A 22,199-nucleotide genomic window follows, 5' to 3' on the forward strand; every position below is an offset into this window, starting at 1 on the left:
CTCTTCCATTTCAAGCCTTCTTTTTCTTGCCCTAACTTGCTGCAAATATTGTTCCCATGAACCCTCAGGGTATTTCACATTCGGATCAACCACATAACCTAAGCGATCTCTTTCCTTCCTCAACCTTTGTTTCTCCAATTCCCTCTCCTCCTGCAACTTCCTCCTATTTTCTCTCTTCTCATTTTCAGTTAGAGGTCGTGGATACTTGGATCTATTTTGCCTCCAATACTTAATAATAGTTTCCCTTGCATAAAGTCCTTTAGGTTTCACTCCAGTCTCATGCACCATATCTTGATATATTTTTCCCCAAAGCAAGTCGTCGTCAGAAATAGGCACATCATACTTCTTCCTAATCTTTTCTTTAATTTCTTGTTGTTTCCTTGACTTCCATGGTTCCGATGTATTTCCCAACTTTAATAACAAATCATATCGACCACAAAAATCTTCCCAATCACATGTCCTTCCCTCCTACAACAACAATTAAATATTCTTACAAATTTGAATCAAGTTACAACCTTCATAAAACATAAGAGACGAGTAGTTACTAACCCAGTAATCGCCATGTGCATTTTCACAGAACGAACCATATCCAAGTTCAGAAGGCACCACACCTTCTGTTGCCAATATACCACACTTGCATCTATCACTAGGAGAGGACACACATGGCCACGGTGCATTTTCACTTTCAAACTCCCGCACTTCCTCCTCTGTTGGCCATATTGCCATTGGGCCGTATATATACTCATTGAAATCACACAACGGCCACCCATCCTGCAAAAAACCCATGACGTGAACTACTCATATGTAAAGTAACTACAAAACGTTGCTCCAACTTCCAAGCAATAACATCAAGTTAAAGTATGAACAATATACTGCAAAATTATAACTGCTAGCTAAATGACATACTAATATTCTCGTAATATACTTACATGAGTCTTTAGGGAGCATCGAAAGAATGGAGTAAACTTAGGTGGATCACCTAAGTTAGGACACATAAGCTTAGCAGGAACACCACACTTGCACATGGGAGGATCCCTCACACGCCTACAAGCAGCCTCCTGCTTCTCCTCATCGGTCATCCTAGGTGGGTTTGGTGGAGGAGGAACCCAACGCCTAAACTGATGGTATGGTTTAAGCTCTGTGCTATGATATGGGAATAGGCGGATCCTAGGATCATATTTGTCGGGTCCATCGATCCACTGAAAGAAATCACAAGGTGCGGCAGGCAATGGATCAAAAGTCCATTTGCATACATAGAAGGCTCTTCCGGCTGTCTTTGGATGCCTTGATTGTTTCACCTCTGCTTGCGCGCCACATCTACAAAGTGGTACCGGAAGAGCAGGAGGTACGGGACCAGCAACATTGGACTCGCCCACATAACGCACATACCACCTACGCCGTTTGTATTCACAACCAAACGACGCCATCTCACCTGGAAATCAAGTGCAACAAATTTAATACACTAATAAACTTTACACACGTAATCCATACTAGCTATATACATCATTTTGATAAAATGTAAACACTCGATCTACAAAATACAAACACTGAAACAAAAATGAGACTAATTAATTGAAGATATAAAAAAAATGCATGTCATGTAAACCACACAATTGGATGAATATATACCTAAATCGAAGCATTCAACAAGTTCTACACGTCAATATCGCGGGCAGAGACTCAATTGCGTATGAACTACGTATCATCTAACACAAAACACCATTGCATTTCATTGAAATTTCAAATCACTAACCTAACCCTAAGTCACCTAAACATCCTCCGATCTACCAAATGCAACAGTAAAACACGAGAATAAGTAGGGGAATACCTTCCACACGAAGCAGGGATCGATTTCCACTACTTTCCCCCACCAAAAACGCCGGATTTTTGGTGGATTTGGGGGTGGGGTGGCGGGGGTTGGCGCTGCAAGGTGCTGCTGTGTGGTGAGTCTGGAGGAGGAAGAAAGGAGGGAGGGAGGAGGAAGGGAGCCGGCGCGTGGTTCTAGTGCAGGCCCTGCCGCGCCAGGCGGGCTGGCGCGGCGAACGCCCGCCCACGTCAGCGCCCACCTGGCGCCGCGACTCGCCGCGCCAGCATGGCAGGGGGCGGCCGCGCCAGTACATGCGGCGCGGCAGCGTGTTCCTGCCGCGCCAGGCGGTCTGGCGCGGCCAAAAGGGTCACACCGCGCAAATAAGACCCGGGTGAGGTTATTTTTAAAAATAAAGAAAAAAGGGTTAAAAATAAAAAAAAGTTCCTGATCGTACCCGCGTCTTGTCCGCGTCGATCACGAACAAATTCACGCCCGCCGCACGTGGCCCATCCATCTGACTTCCGACCATCCCCATTCGCACTACCCCTTCAACCCTCCTCATACGAGGTACCCGCTCCGTCGCTGGATCCGGATCGGGTGCGGGTGCGGGTTCGTCTTCCATGAGCGTCGTCGCCGTGTCCCGTGTGCGGGCTTTGACCTCCATGCAAAGAATGCCCAGGCACGCACCAATCTCCCGTTCCATAACACCGTACGTCCATCTACTGCACCAAGCGCACTGTCAGTCTTACGTTCTCGTGGATCCACCTCGATCCGCGGGTCCGCCTAGGTCTGCACCAGTGCAGATGGCACACTTTACAATTTGACATACTCCTCCGTGCCTGTGCGTTGAGTGCTGCTAGCAGCCTGCAGTTGCAAGGAGCAACATGCCGTCCAAGAAATTGGGCGGGCAGCTCGCAGGAGATTTCAATCATGGGGTAAGATTTCGATGTAATATATTCACTACGACTGATTGATTAATTTGCAGTGGTAAGATTATTCTTCTACCCTGCGGATCCCATCTAAATTCAAACGTCGGTGTGATTGTAAAACGTTGATTAATTCATCTGCTTGCTTGTTCCCTTTTGCCTCTGTTTATTAATCAAGCAATGTATTGCTCTTCAGTATTCATGAGTGACACAAACAAAGCTCATGAGAGCAAAAACTGAAACACTGGAAATACTCCATGTATTAAATGGCAAGTACGTACAGAATCATTCTTTTTATGTGTTGAGGTGCTGCCAATTGAGCCGACGTCAATGTACATACGTTTTGTTGACATAGCAGGTTCCAGGTTGGCAAGCTGAGAACGGCGTTGGCCGGAGGTCAAGCACCTGCGGGCTGCGGCAGCATGACCACCTGCTGGTTGTTTTCCTTGGAGCGCGGGAGGCCCTGGTGGTGAATCTACGGGGGTGTTTGGAAGCACTCCACTTCAGAAAAAATTGCTTCACTCCATCAACTCCAAAATTTTTGAAGCCAAACGCGTCTAGATCCAGCAACTCCGGCTCCAGGAAAAAGGTGGAGCAGGGGGTAGATCCACGTTTTCTATGGAGTACCTCAAGAGGTGCTCCAAAAACCTCCTTTTCAGACCTCCTTATGGAGTTGGGGTTATTTACCCACCATTGCCACTTGTTACACAAGTTACCGGTTCGTTTCTGATTTTTCTATCTCCTCCGTCGTCTCCGTTTCCTTCTCCCACGGGGCGCAGGCCGGCCGGGGGCGAGCTCCCCCGCGGCGGCGCGGCCAGCGCGCAGGCCGGCCGGAGCGAGCTCCCGTGGGAAGCGGGCGTCATGCGCGGCGACACGGGCGGCAACGAAACAACCCGTTTGATCGATCGATTCCGCGAGCGGCCGACAGGCGGGCATGGCGGTCGTGGTGTCGGCAGCGACGGCAAGCTGGGAGATGCGAGTGCTGGCAGTGCTGGGGCGGTGCGCGCGCGCCGTTCCGCGTGCTTGTCCGCGCGTGGGATCTGTACGTGAGCCGGATGGCGGCGTGCGCGGGCGGCTGCGGCCAGTAGGAGGCCCGGTGGGGCTGGTGGCGATGCCGCGGTCCCAGAGCCACGAGTTCTACCGGTCGGTAGCGGGGCCAATGATGACGTACAGGAGCTCATCAGGGCAGCCTCCCGCGCCGGCCTGCTCAGGGCACCCAGCGGCGTCGGGTCGTGGAGCCAGAGCGTGGCCATCGGGCGGATCGACGAGGACCCGGGCGTGCGAGTTCGGGCTGGAGGACGGCTCGCTTGGCCTCAACGCCGCCGCCGGTGCAAACGCACTTGAAGCTGGAACGTGGATGGCAGGACAAATCTGATGTTCGTCCTGATAAAAAAAAGAAGCGCAAAAATACGACTCCTATAGCATACTGTATACGTGAAGTACAAGTCCGTCTCTATGTCTCGCTGCCGATTGTTATTTCTTTTCTGTCGAAAGACCTGCCGATAGCAACTGAAAGTGTATGTAGTTCGAAAACGTAAAGCAAAATTATTCTGTTGCTCCAGGGAGGAAGAGAAAGGGTGGAGAGAGGAGAGACAGATATGTGGGTCCGTTGATAAGGGGTAAAATAGGCTATTCACAACAAGTGCTCATATTTTTGGAACTGGAGCACTACCACCAGCCAAACACGTGCAGCAGCTTCATATTTTTCTGGAGTTGCTGGAGTGGAGCTAGAAAAGTGTGGAGCTGGTGGAATGGAGCTGATTTTTTTGAGTGGAGTGCTCCCAAACAGGCCCTATATATGGAAGGCGCCTTTGCCGCGAGGTTCTGTTTGCGGTGATGAGATTTTTTAAGGGTACATACCACACAACCACGCACACCACACTCATACCAGACGCACACACACGTGCGTATCTATACACACGTTATAGAAGAGATTGGTGAGACTACTGTTCTCGTTATGGAAGTGAGTTGTAATAGAAAGTGTGGCTCATATGAAGGTTAAATATTTGGAGCGCTAGAGCAACAAAAGTATAAGCGTGAGGCACCAGGAGGACGGTTGTGTCCTGGTCGATTTTGGGAGTTGCCTGGCGAGGAGTAGAGTTGCAATGCTATTGATGTAGCATGCTTTAGTATTGTCTGAATTTTATTAACCCACAAATTCACATATTTCTTTACTTTACCATTGCAGGAAGGACTACGGGTAGTGAGAAGATATGATAGTGTTATGCATCATGTATGAATATAATGTTTCTTCTAGGTTCAATCTCCACCCTTTCTTATTTGCATTTTATTAACTATTTATAAAGGAATATCTAGCTTTTCTGCGAAAAGGAATATATAGCTTGTGGTAATATTTTCTCTTGCAAAGTTTTGGATTTCCTATGAATCTAGATTTTCTATTTATAAGAATTTTTAAAGGCACTACCTTAGAAATCGGAGTATTTAAGGAGAAATAAATAATTAAAAAGGCAAAAAAGTTATAATGTGCAGAGGCTGGATGTTTGTAAATGATACAAAGCAGTTTCAGTGTTATGACTTTTTTTAAATGAGTTTTGTGTGTGTACTGTTGGCTATTGGTGACTGTTAGAATAGGTCAGAATCCCGTGTCTTTTTTTTAATGCTCTAGAGTCTTGGTTTGTAAAAGGAAGGCTAATAGGTCCGACAATTACTGCAAATATGTATACGTAATTAATTCTACTTGGTAATTCATCCAATTAAAAGAGTTATTAGAGGTATTTTGAACTTTTAGTATTGGTACTATCTTGTCTATAATTTTTTAAATGAATAATGAGGACGGAGGGAGTAATCATTAATATATCTCTATCCTTGGGTGAAAATAGAGTTACAATTTTAGTACATATCGTAGACAACAAGATTGTGATGGGCCTAAATTAAAAAGAACGGGCCAACTGAAGTTTGGGTTTCTTCAAGTAAGCAGGCCAAAATTTGATGAGCCCGAGCCACTTATCACACATAGGCACATAGCCCATGGAAGACTTTTGTGCAACTTCAGCCCATTTTCTTAGATGAAGAAAAATACATACCCAAATTGGGCGGGTTTCGTTTGTTTGCTGGCTGGGCTAGACTATCCATGCTCGCATCGGCGGGCCAATTTAGCTCACTCTAAGTGGTGAGAAAAAAAAAAGCTGAAAACCACAAGCTCTTTATGAGCTTGCAGCACATCCAATGATCCAAACGACTTGTCAATGCCAATTTCTTGCTTAGTTAGAGGATGTTTGGTTCCACGGACTAAAGTTTAGTGGCTGTCATATTGATTAGGAGAACTAAACATGAGCTAATTATAAAATCAATTGCACAGATGGAGACTAATTCGCGAGACGAATCTATTAAGCCTAATTAGTCCATGATTTGACAATGTGATGCTACAGTAAATATGTGCTAATCATGAATTAATTAGTCTTAATAGATTCATCTCGTGAATTAGCCTCCACCTATACAATTGGTTTTGTAATTAGTCTATGTTTAATACTCTTAATTAGTATCTAAACATTCGATGTGACAGGAACTAAACGTTAGTCCGTGGAACAAACACCCCCTTAGATAACATAGTACTAGCAAAAGATCCAAACATGCCTTTTATTTCAGTCTCTCTATGGGACATGTAGCCAACCATTCGTTAGCCGAAGGCCACGAAGGAAAAGCTTGCCAATAGATTATGCCAACAAATAACTCAAGTTCATGTGACTTACTTTCTCCGTTCAAAATTACAATACGTTCTCCTACATCAAATTGTTTGATCTTAACCAAATTTATTGAAAAATACACAAACATCTACAATTTTAAACTACTTTCATTATGGATACTCCACGTAACTATTTGATATTGTAGATGTAAATATAATTTTTTAGTTAAAGTTAGATAAATTTATCGGGTGATGAAAAAATGACTTATAATTTGAAAAATAAGAGTAATAACGAGAGGAAAAACCTAAATACGCAACCTATTAAAAACACCCACCTTTGGAAATAAATAAGAAAGAAACGTGTCATTATCTCTGAACCATGATGATAGTGCACCTGATTTTTCAAATGACTCAAAAGTGAAAAGAGAAAAGTGCATGACTATTTTCTCCTCGACAAAAGGGACACAGACACACAGCAGGGACCCTGACCTGACCTGATCCGTGACCGCTTGCAATTTGCAAAGTGGCCATATATCTCTTAGGGCAACCAAAGGTATTTGGACTAACCAAATAGATGGTACCATGTCAGTTGGGCTTAGTGGATACACCAGCACATGTCACATCGGATGTTTGATACTAATTAGGCTAATTACAAAACTAATTGCACAAATGGAGTCTAATTCGCGAGATGAATCTATTAAGCCTAATTAGTCCATGATTTGACATTGTGGTGCTACAGTAACCATTTGCTAATGATGGATTAATTAGGCTTAATAGATTCGTCTCGCAACACAGGGTTCTACAATAGTTTTATAATTAGCTCATATTTAGTCCTTCTAATTAGCATCGAACATCCGACGTGACAATGCTAAAGTTTAGCACCGAGTATCCAAACACCCTGAACCACAATGCTTAAGGTCTGATGGGCTAGAAAATATGACCCACCAGCAAGTGTTTGTTTCTTTAGTCCCTCCTAAAATTTCTATCACATCGAATGTTTGATACTAATTAGGAGTATTAAATATAGACTAATTACAAAACCAATTGCACAGATGGAGACTAATTGGCGAGACGAATCTATTAAGCCTAATTAGTTCATGATTTGACAATGTGATGCTACAGTAAACATGTGCTAATGATGGATTAATTAGGCTTAATAGATTCGTCTCGTGAATTAGCCTCCATCTGTGTAATTAGTTTTATAATTAGCTCATATTTAGTCCTCCTAATTAACCTCCGAATATTCGATGTGATATGAATTTTAGGAGCTCCTAAAGATCCAAACACCCCCGAAATCACTAAAACAGCCTAACCGCCCCTACCTCCCCTCTCGCGGTTCCTCTTCCTCCCGAGGACCTCTTCCCACCGCGACAGGATCCGGGCGACAACCACCTTCCCTGGTGGCGCCCTCCCATGAGCCAGGCCAAGATCCTCATCAGCAAATCGATCTCGAACCTCCTCATCTTCCCCAAGCTCCGGTCCGGGCTCCTCTTCCCCCAAGCTCCGGTCTGGGCTCCTCATCCCCAAGCTCCGGTCCGAATACACATATTTAAATTAAAGATCCAAACAACATGATACAATACAACAAGACATCCACTGGTTATTATCTAGGAGGACTTTAAGCATCCTTGGACTGTGAAGACGAAGGTTCCGCTGACCCAGCCTCATCCTTAGGTTTATTTGTGCCGCCTGAAACGGTAGTACTAAGTGGACGTGAAACACCCGGGACTGAGGTTTGAGCATAACGACCAATCAAAAGGAGGTTCCTGACCCGCGGCAACCGCTTCTTCATGACGTTGCTGCAAATAACGAAGCATTGCTTTTTCCAACGTGCTCATTTTCTTCGGCTTATGCTGAGGGCCAACTATGATTTTCCCCTTGCCGAAAGAGGAACCACGATCGCCCCCACCATCGCCACTTCCTCCAGTAGCAGAAGCCATCTATGTACAAAAATTCTTTCCTTAGCATTGCAGAAGTTGTTGAACTTGAAGACCGTGATCATCTCGCGAGCATGTTCTCAACTGGGCGGCACCGCACTTTGTCATGAAAGAGGTTAGATGCTACGGAAAAGGGAACACGGTCATGATGTTCGTATCCACTCTTTCTCGTAGAATCGAACCTTCTTCTTGACATACGTTGCTGCTCAGCGGAAAACATCCTCGCAGAGATGAATACGGTATGCAAGTTCAACAAGTATGGATTTGAAAAACTTTATTGAATTTGATAAGATAAACCGTCTAGACAAGGTAGCATCATTCTTAAACCACTGCAAGAATACATACTATATATCACACATCAATCTCACTCACATTCTAGCTCAAAATACCTCTCCATTTTCTACTTCATCACATTCTAGCAATTAATCTTTCCATCTCCAAAGCATAAATCAAAGCATAACACGAGGATGAAGTAGCAAACCTTCACAACACTTATGTTGGCTGAGTGAAATTCCCACGAAAATGAGGGAAAAAACTTCGGTCAGCACCTCCCTTGCTTCGGCACCACCGGAGAGTAGGTGAAGCTCAACTCTCTGTCTATGTGCTGGACTGGCTCGGACTAGAGGAGGAAGAAAGGCCTCTGTCGTGATATATAATGGGGATGAGTTTTTATCCCGGTTAAAAACTCCAACCGAGACAAAAAGGAACACCTTTTGTCCCGGTTGAAAGTTTAGTCCCGGTTGGAGCCTCCAAACGGGACAAAAGGGTGCCGCCACCAATGCCCCGGAACTAGCCTTTAGTCCCGTTGCAATTACCAACCGGGACTAACCCTCCCCTCCATTTTTACCTACCGTGGTGCACCCCCTTTTATTCCGGGCCAACTTTAAACCGGGACAAAAGGGGGCGCATCAAAAGCCAATTCTCTACTAGTGAATGGCAGCCGCTAGACCCGATGAGAATAGCCCCATCGAGCTTTTTCACTTCGAATCCAGGTTCTTTCGGCCGAATCGAGCTCGTTCTTGGCGCTAATCAAGCTAGCCAGGATTTGGCGCTAATCAGACTTCCTTCCACGAATTTGGCTCTGGTGGCAGGAGCCAAGGCGGCCCTCCCCGAGCTCGTGGTGGCCGGCCCTCGTCCAAATTCGCGCTGACGGCGGGAGCAGCACCAGCAGTGGCATCGCCCTGGGAGGGAGTAGAGGTCAGGGAAGAGAAATGATATTTTATTCCATATGGCCGGTTCATGCATATTTGGACCACTTGCGCAATGCTTTTGGGCAACATTAGACACTTATTGATCCTGGTTCACCGAGAATGACGCGACCCCTGCACCCCACAAACGTGCCACACGATAAGCTAAGGCCTTGTTTGAATCCTTGTTAAAATTTAGCGTTTGTCATATCAAATATTCGGATACTAATTAGGAGAATTAAATATGAGCTAATTATAAAACTAGTTGTCGAAGTTCTGGACTAATTTGCAAGAATTAATCCATCATTAGCAATCGTTTCGTGAATTAGCCTCCATCTGTGCAATTAGTTTTATAATTAATCTATATTTAATACTTCTAATTAGTATTAACATTCAATATGATAAGAACTAAAGTTCAGCGGTCAGGAAACAAGCATCCCGGACAAACAGCCTAGCAACGAAAAAGTTGCATGGCGTGGCTCCCACCCGACATGACAAAATAAATGCATGCAATATTCTTGCCGATGCAGAAGAATAAAGGAAAAGCTAGTAAAGCCTAGAAAGGCAATCATTCTAGCGGTGGTGGAACGCGAAGAGGAAATGTTGCTTCTTGCTCTGGACTCTTGGAGTGGAGTCCTGTGGCCTGAGCAAAAGTTGGCTGATCCTTTTCGTTTTTCTCCACGGCAAGCGAGGATCAGAACACCAGAATAGGCCGGTCCGCCAGTAGGTCGCTCACTCGCTTGCGCTGCAGGTCGATCGGTCTCCTTCACCAATTAGATTTGGGATAGAGATCTTGATTTTTTTTTGCAAATGGAGCCAAATAAAGGTGATGTTTTTTTTTTACGACCGTGCCTTAGCACGTATTTCATTAAGAAGGAAGCAGATTACAGGCACAAACCTTGAGGTAGCCAAACAGAACTTGGCAAACACAAGAGCACAAATAACTAAAAATAGAGAAACACTGAAGAAAAGACACAGCCAGCAAGCGTCCGAAGCAACAACCACAACAAACTGACAGTAAAAGAAGCACGGGGGGCGGGGGAGGACACCCCCAATCCCGCCACCCTAACAATGCTACCCTAAGAGTTGAACCTACAAAAGGGATACACCGTCGCCAAAGATGCCTAGGGAGAGCAAGCTCGAACTACAAAACGGTGGCGAAAACATCCATCAAACAACACGACCACTGCGGCAAAGCATCCGCCAGAGTAGATGAACGGCGGCAAAGCATCCGCCTGGACCAACTAGTGGTGGCGAAGTATCCACCCAAACAGCATCATGGCGGCAAAGCATCCGCCCAAGCACACGGTGGCAAAGCATCCACCTCAACTAAGAACGGTGGCAAAACATCCACCCAACGACCACAACCTGAGCGGCGAAGCATCCACCCATAGGAAGCACCAACAGCACGACAGGGCGGCAAAGAGTTTGCCAGAAGATAGCAATCCAGGCAACCAAGGTGATAATGGACAATTCAAAACGAAGGCAGGCACAGAAGAAAATTTTCCCCGTGGAGAGTTGACGATGACCACCACCACGACAACTGCAAACTGGCGTGAACTTCCAAGATGACACCTCCAGGGAGAGATACGACGCCACTATCGCCGCCGTCGCCCGACCTACACAGTCAGGGTTTACCCCCAGGAAGCTTGCAGGTGCAGGAGGAGGGAGAGGCAGAAGAATGATGCTTCCAAGGAGGTAAACAGCGTCTGAGGGCATCGCCGTCATCTGCTGCAAGCAAGCAGAGATTTTCTCCTTGCCCCCACCCCCCGAGCACGCCACCAACCTTCCAGAGCCACCGCCACACACCAAGGAGGAATAGTGGTGGCCTACAGCAGTGGCAGCAGCCGAGCTCGCCAGACGCCACCACCGAGGCCCCAAAGCGCGGATCTGGGCACGGCGATGACCGGCAGCCCTTGCGACTCCCGAGTCTCGACTGGCGACTGGTGGCATGCGGATCCGACGGCCGGCGACAACCGGTGGGGGTGCGACAACGACCTCGGTGGGGGCCAGTAGGGAAGAGGGAGATGTGGGGAAGGGCCCTCCCCCGGTAGTATGTGCATCTTCTGCTCCTCCTCCGACTGGTGGCGCGCAGTGGAAGGCGGCAGCCAAACGAGCGAACCCTTGGCGAGGCGCAGGTCGCCCTGTCCCATCCCACACCGAGACGAGACGACATGGCAGCGGAGCAAGACAAGGAGGAGCCATTGCGTCAGGGGCCCAAGCTAGGAGGCACGAATCCGAGTCGTAGGGAGGCGGATCCAGTCACCGGTGCCGGCACCCAAGGCTGCCCCGGTGACCAAGGAGGAGGATGACTGACGGTGGAAGCAGGCCCTCCTAGCTTGGGATGCGCGGATCTGAGCCCCGGGACGGTGTATCCAGCGACACCCAAGCCCTCCAGTGGAAGACAGCTAGCGGTCAACTACGGGCGCAAGGCGACCCGAGGAGGGCAGATCCGCGCCGGTGGCAGCGATGCCGGACCCGTCAGCGACACACGCCGGTGGCAACGACGGCAGCAAAAGCAACCAAGCGACCGAGGTTAGGTACGGTGAGAGAGGGAGAGAAGAAGAGGAGGGGAGAGGGTGGCGACACGGACACCAACTTCGGTGTCGCCGCGGGCCGCCACTATCACTGTCGGCGGCAGCCCCCCGACTAGGGTTTGAGGGAGCTCGGCGGCGAGGCTCGGGTCGCCCCCGAGTCGTCCAGGAGAGCGACGCGGGCGTTCGTGAAGCCTAGAATGTCCTTCCTCCACAATAAACGTTACGTTACGGCTTACATAACAGAGATATGCACATGTGCATGTCGCTGAGCTTTACAAGTTTCGGCTCGTTGCCACCGAGCTTCTTCTTCCTCGAGGACCACGGTGCTCTAATGAGATCTCGGGCAGTCTGCAGGCGTCCGCGTTCCTGCCGGCTTGAGGCTTCAGCTGATGGCTGATGCTGATGCCTGCCGACTGCCGTGACCTGCATCTAGTCTATTCCCGCTAGGGGCAGCCATCCCATTATTAGAGCCGTGCAGCGTCCGTGCGGTGCGAAATTTCCACCTGCTTTACTGTTTTTTTACCGGAAATTTACACTTGCTGATGACGCCGACCTCGTCTTATCATCGCCCACCATTGCTGACTTGATAGTACTAGTTGCTACGCTGTTTTTCTTGTGGGGGTGGGGGCAACGCCAAGTCGCCAATGGCGATATAATAGATTTGACTTCAGTTGACTGCCGTAGGTTTGGGTTATCCAGTGTGAAAGCACCTGGCTTATTATACTGTGTCATGCCTGAGATTAGTACTGAAAAAAATTCTGATTTGAATGTGTGCCGGACTGACGGTGTTAACTTTAACAAATTGTTGTTTGGTCGGACCACGTGCCACCCAGTAGTCCAACACATCGGTAGTAGATCGAGCGTGGCCGTTGCCTTAGGGGGCACCTAATTGCCTTTCAAGAGTAATCATTCGCCGAAGAGTGGCAATCACTTGTGACGTTTTGGTGCACCTTATTTTCGATATAAGAGTTTTTATAGGAGCATATATGTCCACTTGCAGTATACTTGTAAACACTATACTTCCCACAACCATGTGCGTACAAACACGTATACATGTAGTCAAAGTAATTAGGGTCTGTTTGGGAAAAGGGTGTTAAAGTTTAACAGAACTTTAACACCCTCAAATGAGGTGTTAAACTTTAGCATCTTAAGGTGTTTGGATAATTTGTTAAACTTTAACACGTTATATGAGAAATGACAATATTGTCCTTCCTCTTGCACACTACCCTTTCCCATGCTGTTCCTCATCTCCTCGCTCATCTCGACCGTGGGGCTCCTTGTCGAGCCGCCCGCGGAGGTGCTGCAGCTCGGCGACTTCAACGACGGCGGCCGCCTCAACATCGATGCCTCCGGCATCCAGGAGACTTGCGGCGTCATTTTCAAGGTCTACATCGTCAGCGGCCACGTCACCTGCGTCAAGCGCCGCAGCCTGCTCGATGTGTCCCCCGAGGACGACGCATCCGCCGAGGGATTCGTCTCCTTCTCCCAGGTCTCCAACCTCCCTAGGCGGAGATCTTGCGCGGGCCTTGACGGCGGAGGAGAGGACCGGGGACGGAGGAGCCGCACTTAGGGGCCGACGGTGGTGAAGGAGAAGCCGCTCGCTGGCTCTCCCGCGCGGCCGCTCGGAGCCGCTCTCCGCGCCCGCGCCTACTCCCGCCGAAGCCGCCTCCCGCACCCGTCGCCGAGGAGGGGGATCCGTGGCGGCGCGGCGGAGGAAGGGGGAGGGCGGCGCGGCAGAGGAGGGGGAGGGCGGCGCGGTGGATCCGGCCAGGCGGAGAGGATGAGGCGGAGGAGGAGGCCGGCGTTGGTGGCGGGGAGGAGAGAGAGAGGGGTAACCTGGGAAAAAGTGGACTAGGGGACCACTTTTAACACCTTTAGCAAGTTTTAACACCCCTTCCATGTGTTTATGAAAAATGGGGTGTTAAACTTTAACACCTCACTTTTAACACAAGTGTTTGGATAGGAAAGTGTTAAAAAGTGTTAAAAAGGGGTGTTAAATTTTAATACGAAGGACCTTAATACACCCATCACGAGAGTTGAGACGGGACATACAATCCCTGATAAGGAAGTGTAATGCAGATATTGTTGTGATGTTGGTTTTTCCGTGGGTGACTTTACTTTCTCGCTCTGTCATGGATCTCAAACCACAAGCGACTAGTAACAATTGTTCATTCAATTGGCTCAAAGCCGATAATCACAAGCCGCAAAGTGTGTGAGAGAGATGCCAAAAGATACTATGAGAATTTAGAGGGTGTTTGATACTAGGTGCTAAACTTTAGCAGTATCACATTGGATGTTCGGATACTAATTAAAAGGACTAAATATGAGCTAATTATAAAACTAATTGTATAACCCTGTGCTAATTCGCGAGACGAATCTATTAAACCTAATTAATCCATCATTAGCAAATGGTTACTGTAGCATCACATTGTCAAATCATGGACTAATTAGACTTAATAGATTCGTCTCGCGAATTAGACTCCATCTGTGCAATTAGTTTTTTAATTAGCCTATGTTTAATACTTCTAATGAGCATCCAAACATCCGATGTGACATGTGCTAAACTTTAGCACGAGGTATTCAAACGGGGCCTTATCAAACTTATTTGATAGTGTCGCCTAGTAGTAATCTTTCGCAAAAGAGCGACATATTACCTATCAACCACGTGCTACCTAGTAGTCCAACAAATTGGTAGTATAGTGTGGCCATTGCCTCGGTAGTCCCCTATTGCCTATCGATAGTGATCTTTCGCAAAAGTCACAATCACTTGTCATCTTTTGGTATTACACTTTAGGTCTGTTAGAGAAGTTCTTACACGTGTATATGTGCCCACTTGCACTATATTTGTGAATAGCAACCAATGCATAGTAGTAGTTGGGATGGATTCATCAGATATTTCCCGCAACCACGTGTGCATACACACCTTATCCTTTTTTTTCAATTTTTAGTTCGTTAAAGATGATTTCAATCAATTAGCACAAGCTGTTGGTAAATCACTGGGGAGGAGAAGAAAAAAAAAGGAAGGTATTTGTCAAAAGATACTCTGAGAATTTATTGTGATAAGGATATAGGTTCCGTTTGTTTCTTTGGTAGCTCATAAAATTCCTGTCATCGAATGTTTAGTAATTAATTAGAAGTATTAAATATAGACTAATTACACAACTAATTGCACAGATGGAGGCTAATTTGCGAGATGAATCTATTAAGTCTAATTAGTCCATGATTTGACAATGTGGTGCTACAGTAAACATGTGCTAATGATGGATTAATTAGGCTTAATAGATTCGTCTCGAAAATTAACCTTCATCTGTATAATTAGTTTTATAATTAGCTCATGTTTAATCTTCCTAATTAGCTTCCGAATACTCGATGTGATATAAATTTTACTTTACACTAAAGATCCAACCACCCCATACTCAAATAATTGAGGAAGATCCAGTCTACTAGAGCATTTTATTGTCACTCAGCCTGGCACGAGGGTCACAACAGCGGGGCCAGCGGGACGTTAACCCGCAGCGTTCTTATCTGGCCGACGGGCCGAGCACGCTGTGATCCTCTCACTCCACAGAGCTTATCAGCACCTTCAGCTGGCCTGGGCGCCTGGCCCTGCTCGCTTACCCCTAATAGCCAATACGGACCCGAAAAGCACTTGTCAAATCATGCTTAGCCCTCACCTCGCCATCACACAGCACCGACAGGGTGTAGATGACCATAAGGCACGAGGCCCGTGGACCAGCCCACGGCCCGATTGGCCCGGTACCAGCCCAGCCTGGTACGATCTTAGTCGTGCTCGGGCTGACCCAGCCCGTCCTTAGTGCCGGGCTTGATCGTTGCGTCAGCCTGTGGGCCAGCCGGCTTGGCACGATTAACAGCCGGCCCGCCAGAGCACGATGGAGGCACGTTTAGTGACGTTTAAGTACGTTTAGTTGTAATTTGTATATGTGTTTGTATTTGCATTACCTCTAAATATATATATGTATAAATGTTTGCATGTACAATACCTTTAAATTTTTATCTTCGAAAATTTAATTTTATGAATGATTTTTTTTAAGCTGAGCCAGACTAGAATGGGCACGATGGGCCTTCATGGCCCGACGGGCCACCGAGTCGGGTCGGCACGGCTAATAGCCCTTAGTGCCGAGCTTGGATCGCTGCTTCAGCCCATGGGTCGGCACGGCATAGCACGGTTATTATCTGGACTGAATCGTGCCGGTCAATCCGTGCTCGGGCCGGACTGGACCAGACAGCCTGTTTGGCCATCTGTACCAACATGTCGCCCCGGCGCCTGGAAGGTGGGGATTTTATTCGCGTGGAGCTCCTGTTCACATAAAGGGCACGCATCCAAATCACGCGGAACCAGCGCGCATCCGCCGGCCGGGACTACGGATTTACGAGCGTCTGAACGCCGGGACGCCGCCCGGTTCGCTCGCCTGTGGATTTGAAGAGCCTGTACTGACTGATTGGAGCTGTTGGTTGGGAAATGACGCTGCTGTCCGTGTTCTGCCCACAGTTAAGCACAGGGTTCCGGCATGTTTTAGCTTGTACTAATCCTTTGTGTTGGTCGTTGAAAAAGAAAAAAAAAATCTTTGTGTTGGTTTATGTATCCAAGGCAAAATGGTATCCCACATTTAACACGAGCTGATGGTTTTTAAAAGGTTCGGATAGAAAATATTCCAAATGCAATCTGCCCATGAAAAAACATGAATTTTTGTGGGCTTTGTTGCACGAGCTCCTGTCTTGACATGTCCTAGAGATTTTGAATCAGTCTTACGTTTGGCCAAGGAAAGGACCATATATATAGATTTGATTTTTGTAACTGGGATTGGTGATGAGGGGTCGATGTTGTATCCTCCTATCCTTGGCTTGAAACGGTGAATTGCAAATGACAAATTAGCTTTCGTGGCTGCGGCGGTCAGTGGAGGCTATGAACATGGGTAACGAAACTACGGAAGGCATAGCCAACAGGTTCGGATTTTTAGTGATGACAAAAGGGGTTTAGTGTAGTACTCCTAACAAAATTAAAGATTTACGAGTGATAGCGACAGGTCCATTTGTCCTCGTCGACAATCTGCAATCAAGCCGTTTGTGGAATGGCAAGTAATCTAAACACGACGCAAACCTTCTAGAAGCAAAAGCACTCCCAATCATCCATAGTAAACACGAACCAGACGGCGGCCAAGGCGAAGGCAGCGAGGAGCCAAGGAACCAAAGGTCCGAGTAACGGCCCGTACTCGGGTTGCCGGACAATTATAGGCTGCAAAGCCACCGGATCGGAGCACCGTCGCCCTGCTCACTTGGCCGCTCGGCATTAATCTGGCTGCAGAGTGGAGACGCCAGCCACCGCCGGGGGTGGGGTTATAAAAGTCAACAGCCTCCGCCCACCACCCCTCTTCTTTGCTAAAGCTACCTCCGCCCGCGGCCCGCCGACCTCACCAGTCACCACCCAATCCCCACCTCCCACCTTCGCGGCGGCGTTCTATGGCCTACACCTCCTCCCTCCACCTCCCCAAGCTCTTGCTCCTCCCCAACCCCCGCCGGACCAGGCACAGGCCCTCCTTCGTCCCCGCCGCCGCGGCCAAGGCCAGCGGCGTGAACGGGCACGCGCCGCCCGAGAAGCCGGCGCCCAACGGCAAGGCGCGCATCAACGGCGTGAACGGCAAGAAGGGCGTGAACGGCGTCAACGGCAAGAAGGGCGTGAACGGCCATGCGGACCGGATCCACCTCACGGTGAGCACGGGCGGCGGGGGCCAGGACGGCACCGGGCTCCGCGTGGCGTTCCAGGGCGCGCCGGGCGCGTACAGCGAGTTCGCGGCCAAGACGGCGCTGCCAGGGTGCGACACGGTCCCGTGCCGAGCGTTCGCGGACGCGCTGGCGGCCGTGGAGCGCGGCGGCGCCGACCGCGCCATTCTCCCCGTGGAGTCCACCATGGAGGGCACCGCGCTGCGGAACTACGACCTGCTGCTGCGGCACGACCTGGTGGTGGCGCAGGAGATCAACCTCTTCGTGCACTACTGCCTCCTCGCCATGCCGGGCGTCCGCGCCGCCGAGGTCCGCCGCGTCATCAGCCACCCGATGGCGCTCGCGCACTGCGGCCGCGCGCTGGCGCGCCTCGGGGTGGACCGCGAGCCCGTCGAGGACACCGCGGGCGCCGTCGAGATGCTGCGCTCCAACCGGATGCTCGACACCGCCGCCATCGCCAGCCCGCGCGCCGCCGACCTGTACGGCCTCGACGTGCTCGCGCACGGGCTCCAGGACGAGTCCTGGAACGTCACGCGGTTCCTGCTCCTCTCCAGGCCGCCGCCGCCCGTGGCGCTCCCCGTGGACGCCGACGCCAAGACCAGCATGGTGGTCGCGCACCGGGGCGGCTCCATGATGGTGCTGCTCAAGGTGCTCTCCGCCTTCTCCTCCCGCAACATCAACCTCACCAAGCTGGAGGTCATCAACAACGACGGCGCCGCCGCCCCCGCCGCCGCCGGTGCGGGTGCCCGCCCGCCGGTGATGATCCTGGACACGAGCGCCCGGGGCGCGCCGACGCTGCGCGCGTTCCCGCACGTCCTCTACGTGGACTGCGCGGGCGCCGCCCACGACCCGCGCGTCCGCGAGGCCATCCAGGAGATCGAGAAGTTCGCCGTGTTCGTGCGCGTGCTCGGCTGCTACGCCGCCGATTCCACCGTCTACGACCTGCAATGAGAAGGAGAGGAAGGCAGGATCGTGATGGTGCGAACCAGGACAGTTGGAATCTAGCAAGTCTGCCGCAATTTCGCTGCTATAATTGGGCGAAGCTATCAGGTCTACTAGCATTCAGAAACTAGCTTTAGCGAGATTAAGTTCCTCTGCTTGCTGCTGCTGCTGCGTAATTCTTGTACAGATGCAATAAGAATCTTCCTATTGCTGCTGGATTATGTTAGCTGTGTCTTTGTGTGTGGATAGGTTGAAGCTTGGTGATGATGATGCCAGCTGAAGGGTGTGTTTGTACTAAGATGTCTTGTTGATCATGACCGGATCGTTTGTAATCTTGTTGTCTAGATTTCGGCGCAAGCTTTCAGTTTTGTATGTCGCAGCTTAGGATCTCACAATATCCATCTTGCAATGTTTTCAGCACTGAACTTTGTAACCGAGCAGTGTCTTCATCCTCTGCTTGTTTGGGTATGAGCTCACTGCTAACTCTCCACGAGCTCCACGCGTCAACGCTTAATTGCGTAGCGAGTACTCCAGCCGATCCGGACTGGAGTAGAAGGGATCTCGACTGTAGTACTAGACTAATGATTTTAGGCCCTGTTTGATAAGAGGTGTTAAAATTTAACACCCCACTTTTAACGCATTTTTATCACATTGCCTCCCAAACACATGTGTCCCTAATTTCATAAACACCTCAAGGGGTGTTAAAAGTTGTTAAACTTGTTAAAAGTGGTCCCCTCTTCACTTTTTTCCACCATTGCCACTTTCTCTCTCCTCCCTCTCTCTCCGCCGGCCATAATTGAGGGGGCAATGGAGTCATTTCCCACCAAAGGTGTTAAAGTTTAACACACCATCCAAACACCCCAATGTGTTAAACTTTAGCACTCCATTTGAGAGTGTTAAAAATTTAACACTTGTTAAACTTTAACACGAAGTATCAAACAGGCCCTTGGTAGTTGATCTGGACTGGAGTTAATACTTAATTTGCAGTCTAGCCGGCAATTCTGAATCATTCTCTTCTCCAAATCTACAGGGTCGATGAATCTGAGGGGGGTCCTCCTAAAATTCCTGTCACATCGAATATTCAAATACTAATTAGAAGTATTAAACATAGATTAATTACAAAACCAATTACGCAGATGGAGACTAATTTGCGAGACGAATCTATTAAGCCTAATTAGTCCATGATTTGATAATGTGATGCTACAATAAATATGTGTTAATGATGGAGTACTTAGGCTTAATAGATTCATCTCGTGAATTAGCCTCTAATTAGTTTTATAATTAGCTCATGTTTAGTCCTCCTAATTAGCCTCTGAATATTCGATGTGACATGAATTTTAGTCCGGACTAAAGATCCAAACACCCTTTGAGTTTCGGAATCCCAAGTAGGGCTCCGTGCAGGGATCAGGGAACCAATCTTGTGTGCTTCACGCGAGAATCAGTAAACTATTTTGCGATTGATTGTTGGAGAACTATTTGCCGAGAACTATTTGCCGTAACAGGGCAAGAGGCGGAATATTACACTGTATGCACGCACAAGACCAAACCCTAGCCGTGCTGAGTAGCATCGGGACAAGATGCCCGTGTAGCCGCCCTGCGCCAGGAAAATAGGGTGGAGGAGGGGTCAAGGTGGGGGGAGGGGCGGACCTGGAAGTGGAGCGGTGGAGGAAATCGATCGCCGGCGATGCAGATGCCTGTGCAGCCGCCTGCGCCGTGAAAAAATGGCGGAAAAGAAGGGGGCCAAGGTGAGGGGCGGACCTGGAAGCGAAGTGGCGGATCCGTCGGAGGCTCCCTGGGCGGCGGCGCCGAAGGGAATCGACCGCCGGCGGCGCAGGGTCCCGGTGGTGCACGGAGATCCTGCACGGAACCCGCTCCTGGTTCAGAGGTGCGCACGGTACAGGTTCAGAGAGGCGCCTGAGAAGGGATTAGGATAAGGCATGAGCAGTTTGGTCATTTCACATCCCAATTCCACGCTGGCAGGCTAAGTTGGCGCGCCATGTGTGCAAAAATAGCAAATGCATTGCTTCGTTTATAGAACCGTAAGAATGGCAACCGAAGGAGTGTAAGGATAACCAATAAGGAGACGTGGTATTCGTTCCGCGATAAGCGAGTCCTATGATCTTGGGCACCACGTGATCATCGGATCCCACCGCAGCCACCTCTAGACCGTGCCCACCGGCCACCGAAAGGCGTGGTGAAGGGCAGGCCGCAGAACATGCACGGGCCTCTGCAGCTTTTCAGAAGGAAACAAACAAAGAGAGCAGCAGCACGCAGTGCTGCAAGCCCGCAACCATGGCCCCGGGAGATTCTCGCATTCTTCTCATCTTCTGACTTCTGTGATGCTGGAGGAGGGGGAATCGGGAATCTTTGGAATCTCGATCATGTGACTGCGAGTGCAACCGGCTCCCCGTGATGCTGGAGGAGGGGGAATCGGGGATCTCTCGAATCTCGATCATGTGACTGCGAGTGCAATCGGCTCCCTGTGATGCTGGAGGAGGGGGAATCGGGGATCTCTCGAATCTCGATCATGTGACTGCGAGTGCAACCGGCTCCGTGGCTCCGTGCAAAAAAGCTCATGCAGGGTGCATGATCGTGCCGTATCTCGCCGCCAATCTCGATCTACTACTTGCCTTCAGGCTTCAGCCTTCTTCTCGGATTTAAAGGATAAGTATGACGACGACTTTCCAAGGGTCTACGATGCAAATGCAACATCATTCATGGAAGACACGTTATACTATCTCGTTTTCCCCTCTGGAGAGTGACCCTCTTTCTCTCCGGCAAGTGTGGAACGCAACGCGTGCTGCCGCATTAGCTCGACGTCCTAGAATGATCTGGGGGCTTCCGGAAGGACAATGCGAAGGTGCGAATTATTGGCGCTGGAAAGGCGATGCGGGTCACATGCGAAGCAATGAGCCTGCAGGGACGTATTTTTGCAGGTGGGTTCATTCCTTCCTCTCCTCTGGGTCGCGATCGTGGGATGTTTGCCCTTAATTTGGCTCACGGGCTCAGTTTAATTTGGCTTCTTATTTGGCAAACAAGAATCTTTAATTTCAGCGAGCTAATATAAAAAGGGCAAGGACACCACACGTGCCTGCTGTCTCCTGGGTCGCGAAGATAGTATCGCTGGCAACAAGATCAGCGGAGTATGCTGTGTTCCGCTTGGCTAGCCTGCTATGCTCGCTGTTAGCAGATTATGGCTGAGCTTTAGCATGCCCCGAATTTTAAAAGACTCGCCTAGTCGCCTCCGTCCGACCTTCCGATCCCAGCCCCGTGCACGAGAACGACGCCGACCACTCCACTCCATCCATCGCCTGTTGGCCGGCTCTGCTCAACCTCCAGCGCGCGAACAGGTGCAAATGCAACGCGCCGCGCCCGCGCATATGCTATCAAGCGGGGCGTCGCCCGTGCTGCCGGCCGACGACGGACACTCACGTTTAACATGTCCTGTATTTCGTTGACGTTGAGCTTTAGCCAGTTACGT

The 22,199-nt window shown here is 49.3% G+C and overlaps 1 protein-coding gene across 1 annotated transcript; it reads left to right on the forward strand.

Annotated features, from left to right (window-relative positions):
* Window positions 1–17,218: 17,218 nt before the first annotated feature.
* LOC117840710 (arogenate dehydratase 1) lies at window positions 17,219–19,138 on the forward strand. The gene has a single exon (XM_034721233.2). The coding sequence runs from the start codon at window positions 17,516–17,518 to the stop codon at window positions 18,725–18,727; it is 1,212 nt and encodes a 403-aa protein (XP_034577124.1). The 5' UTR covers window positions 17,219–17,515; the 3' UTR covers window positions 18,728–19,138.
* Window positions 19,139–22,199: the final 3,061 nt, after the last annotated feature.

This window comes from Setaria viridis, chromosome 9, assembly GCF_005286985.2.
Source record: "Setaria viridis chromosome 9, Setaria_viridis_v4.0, whole genome shotgun sequence".
NCBI lineage: Eukaryota > Viridiplantae > Streptophyta > Magnoliopsida > Poales > Poaceae > Setaria > Setaria viridis.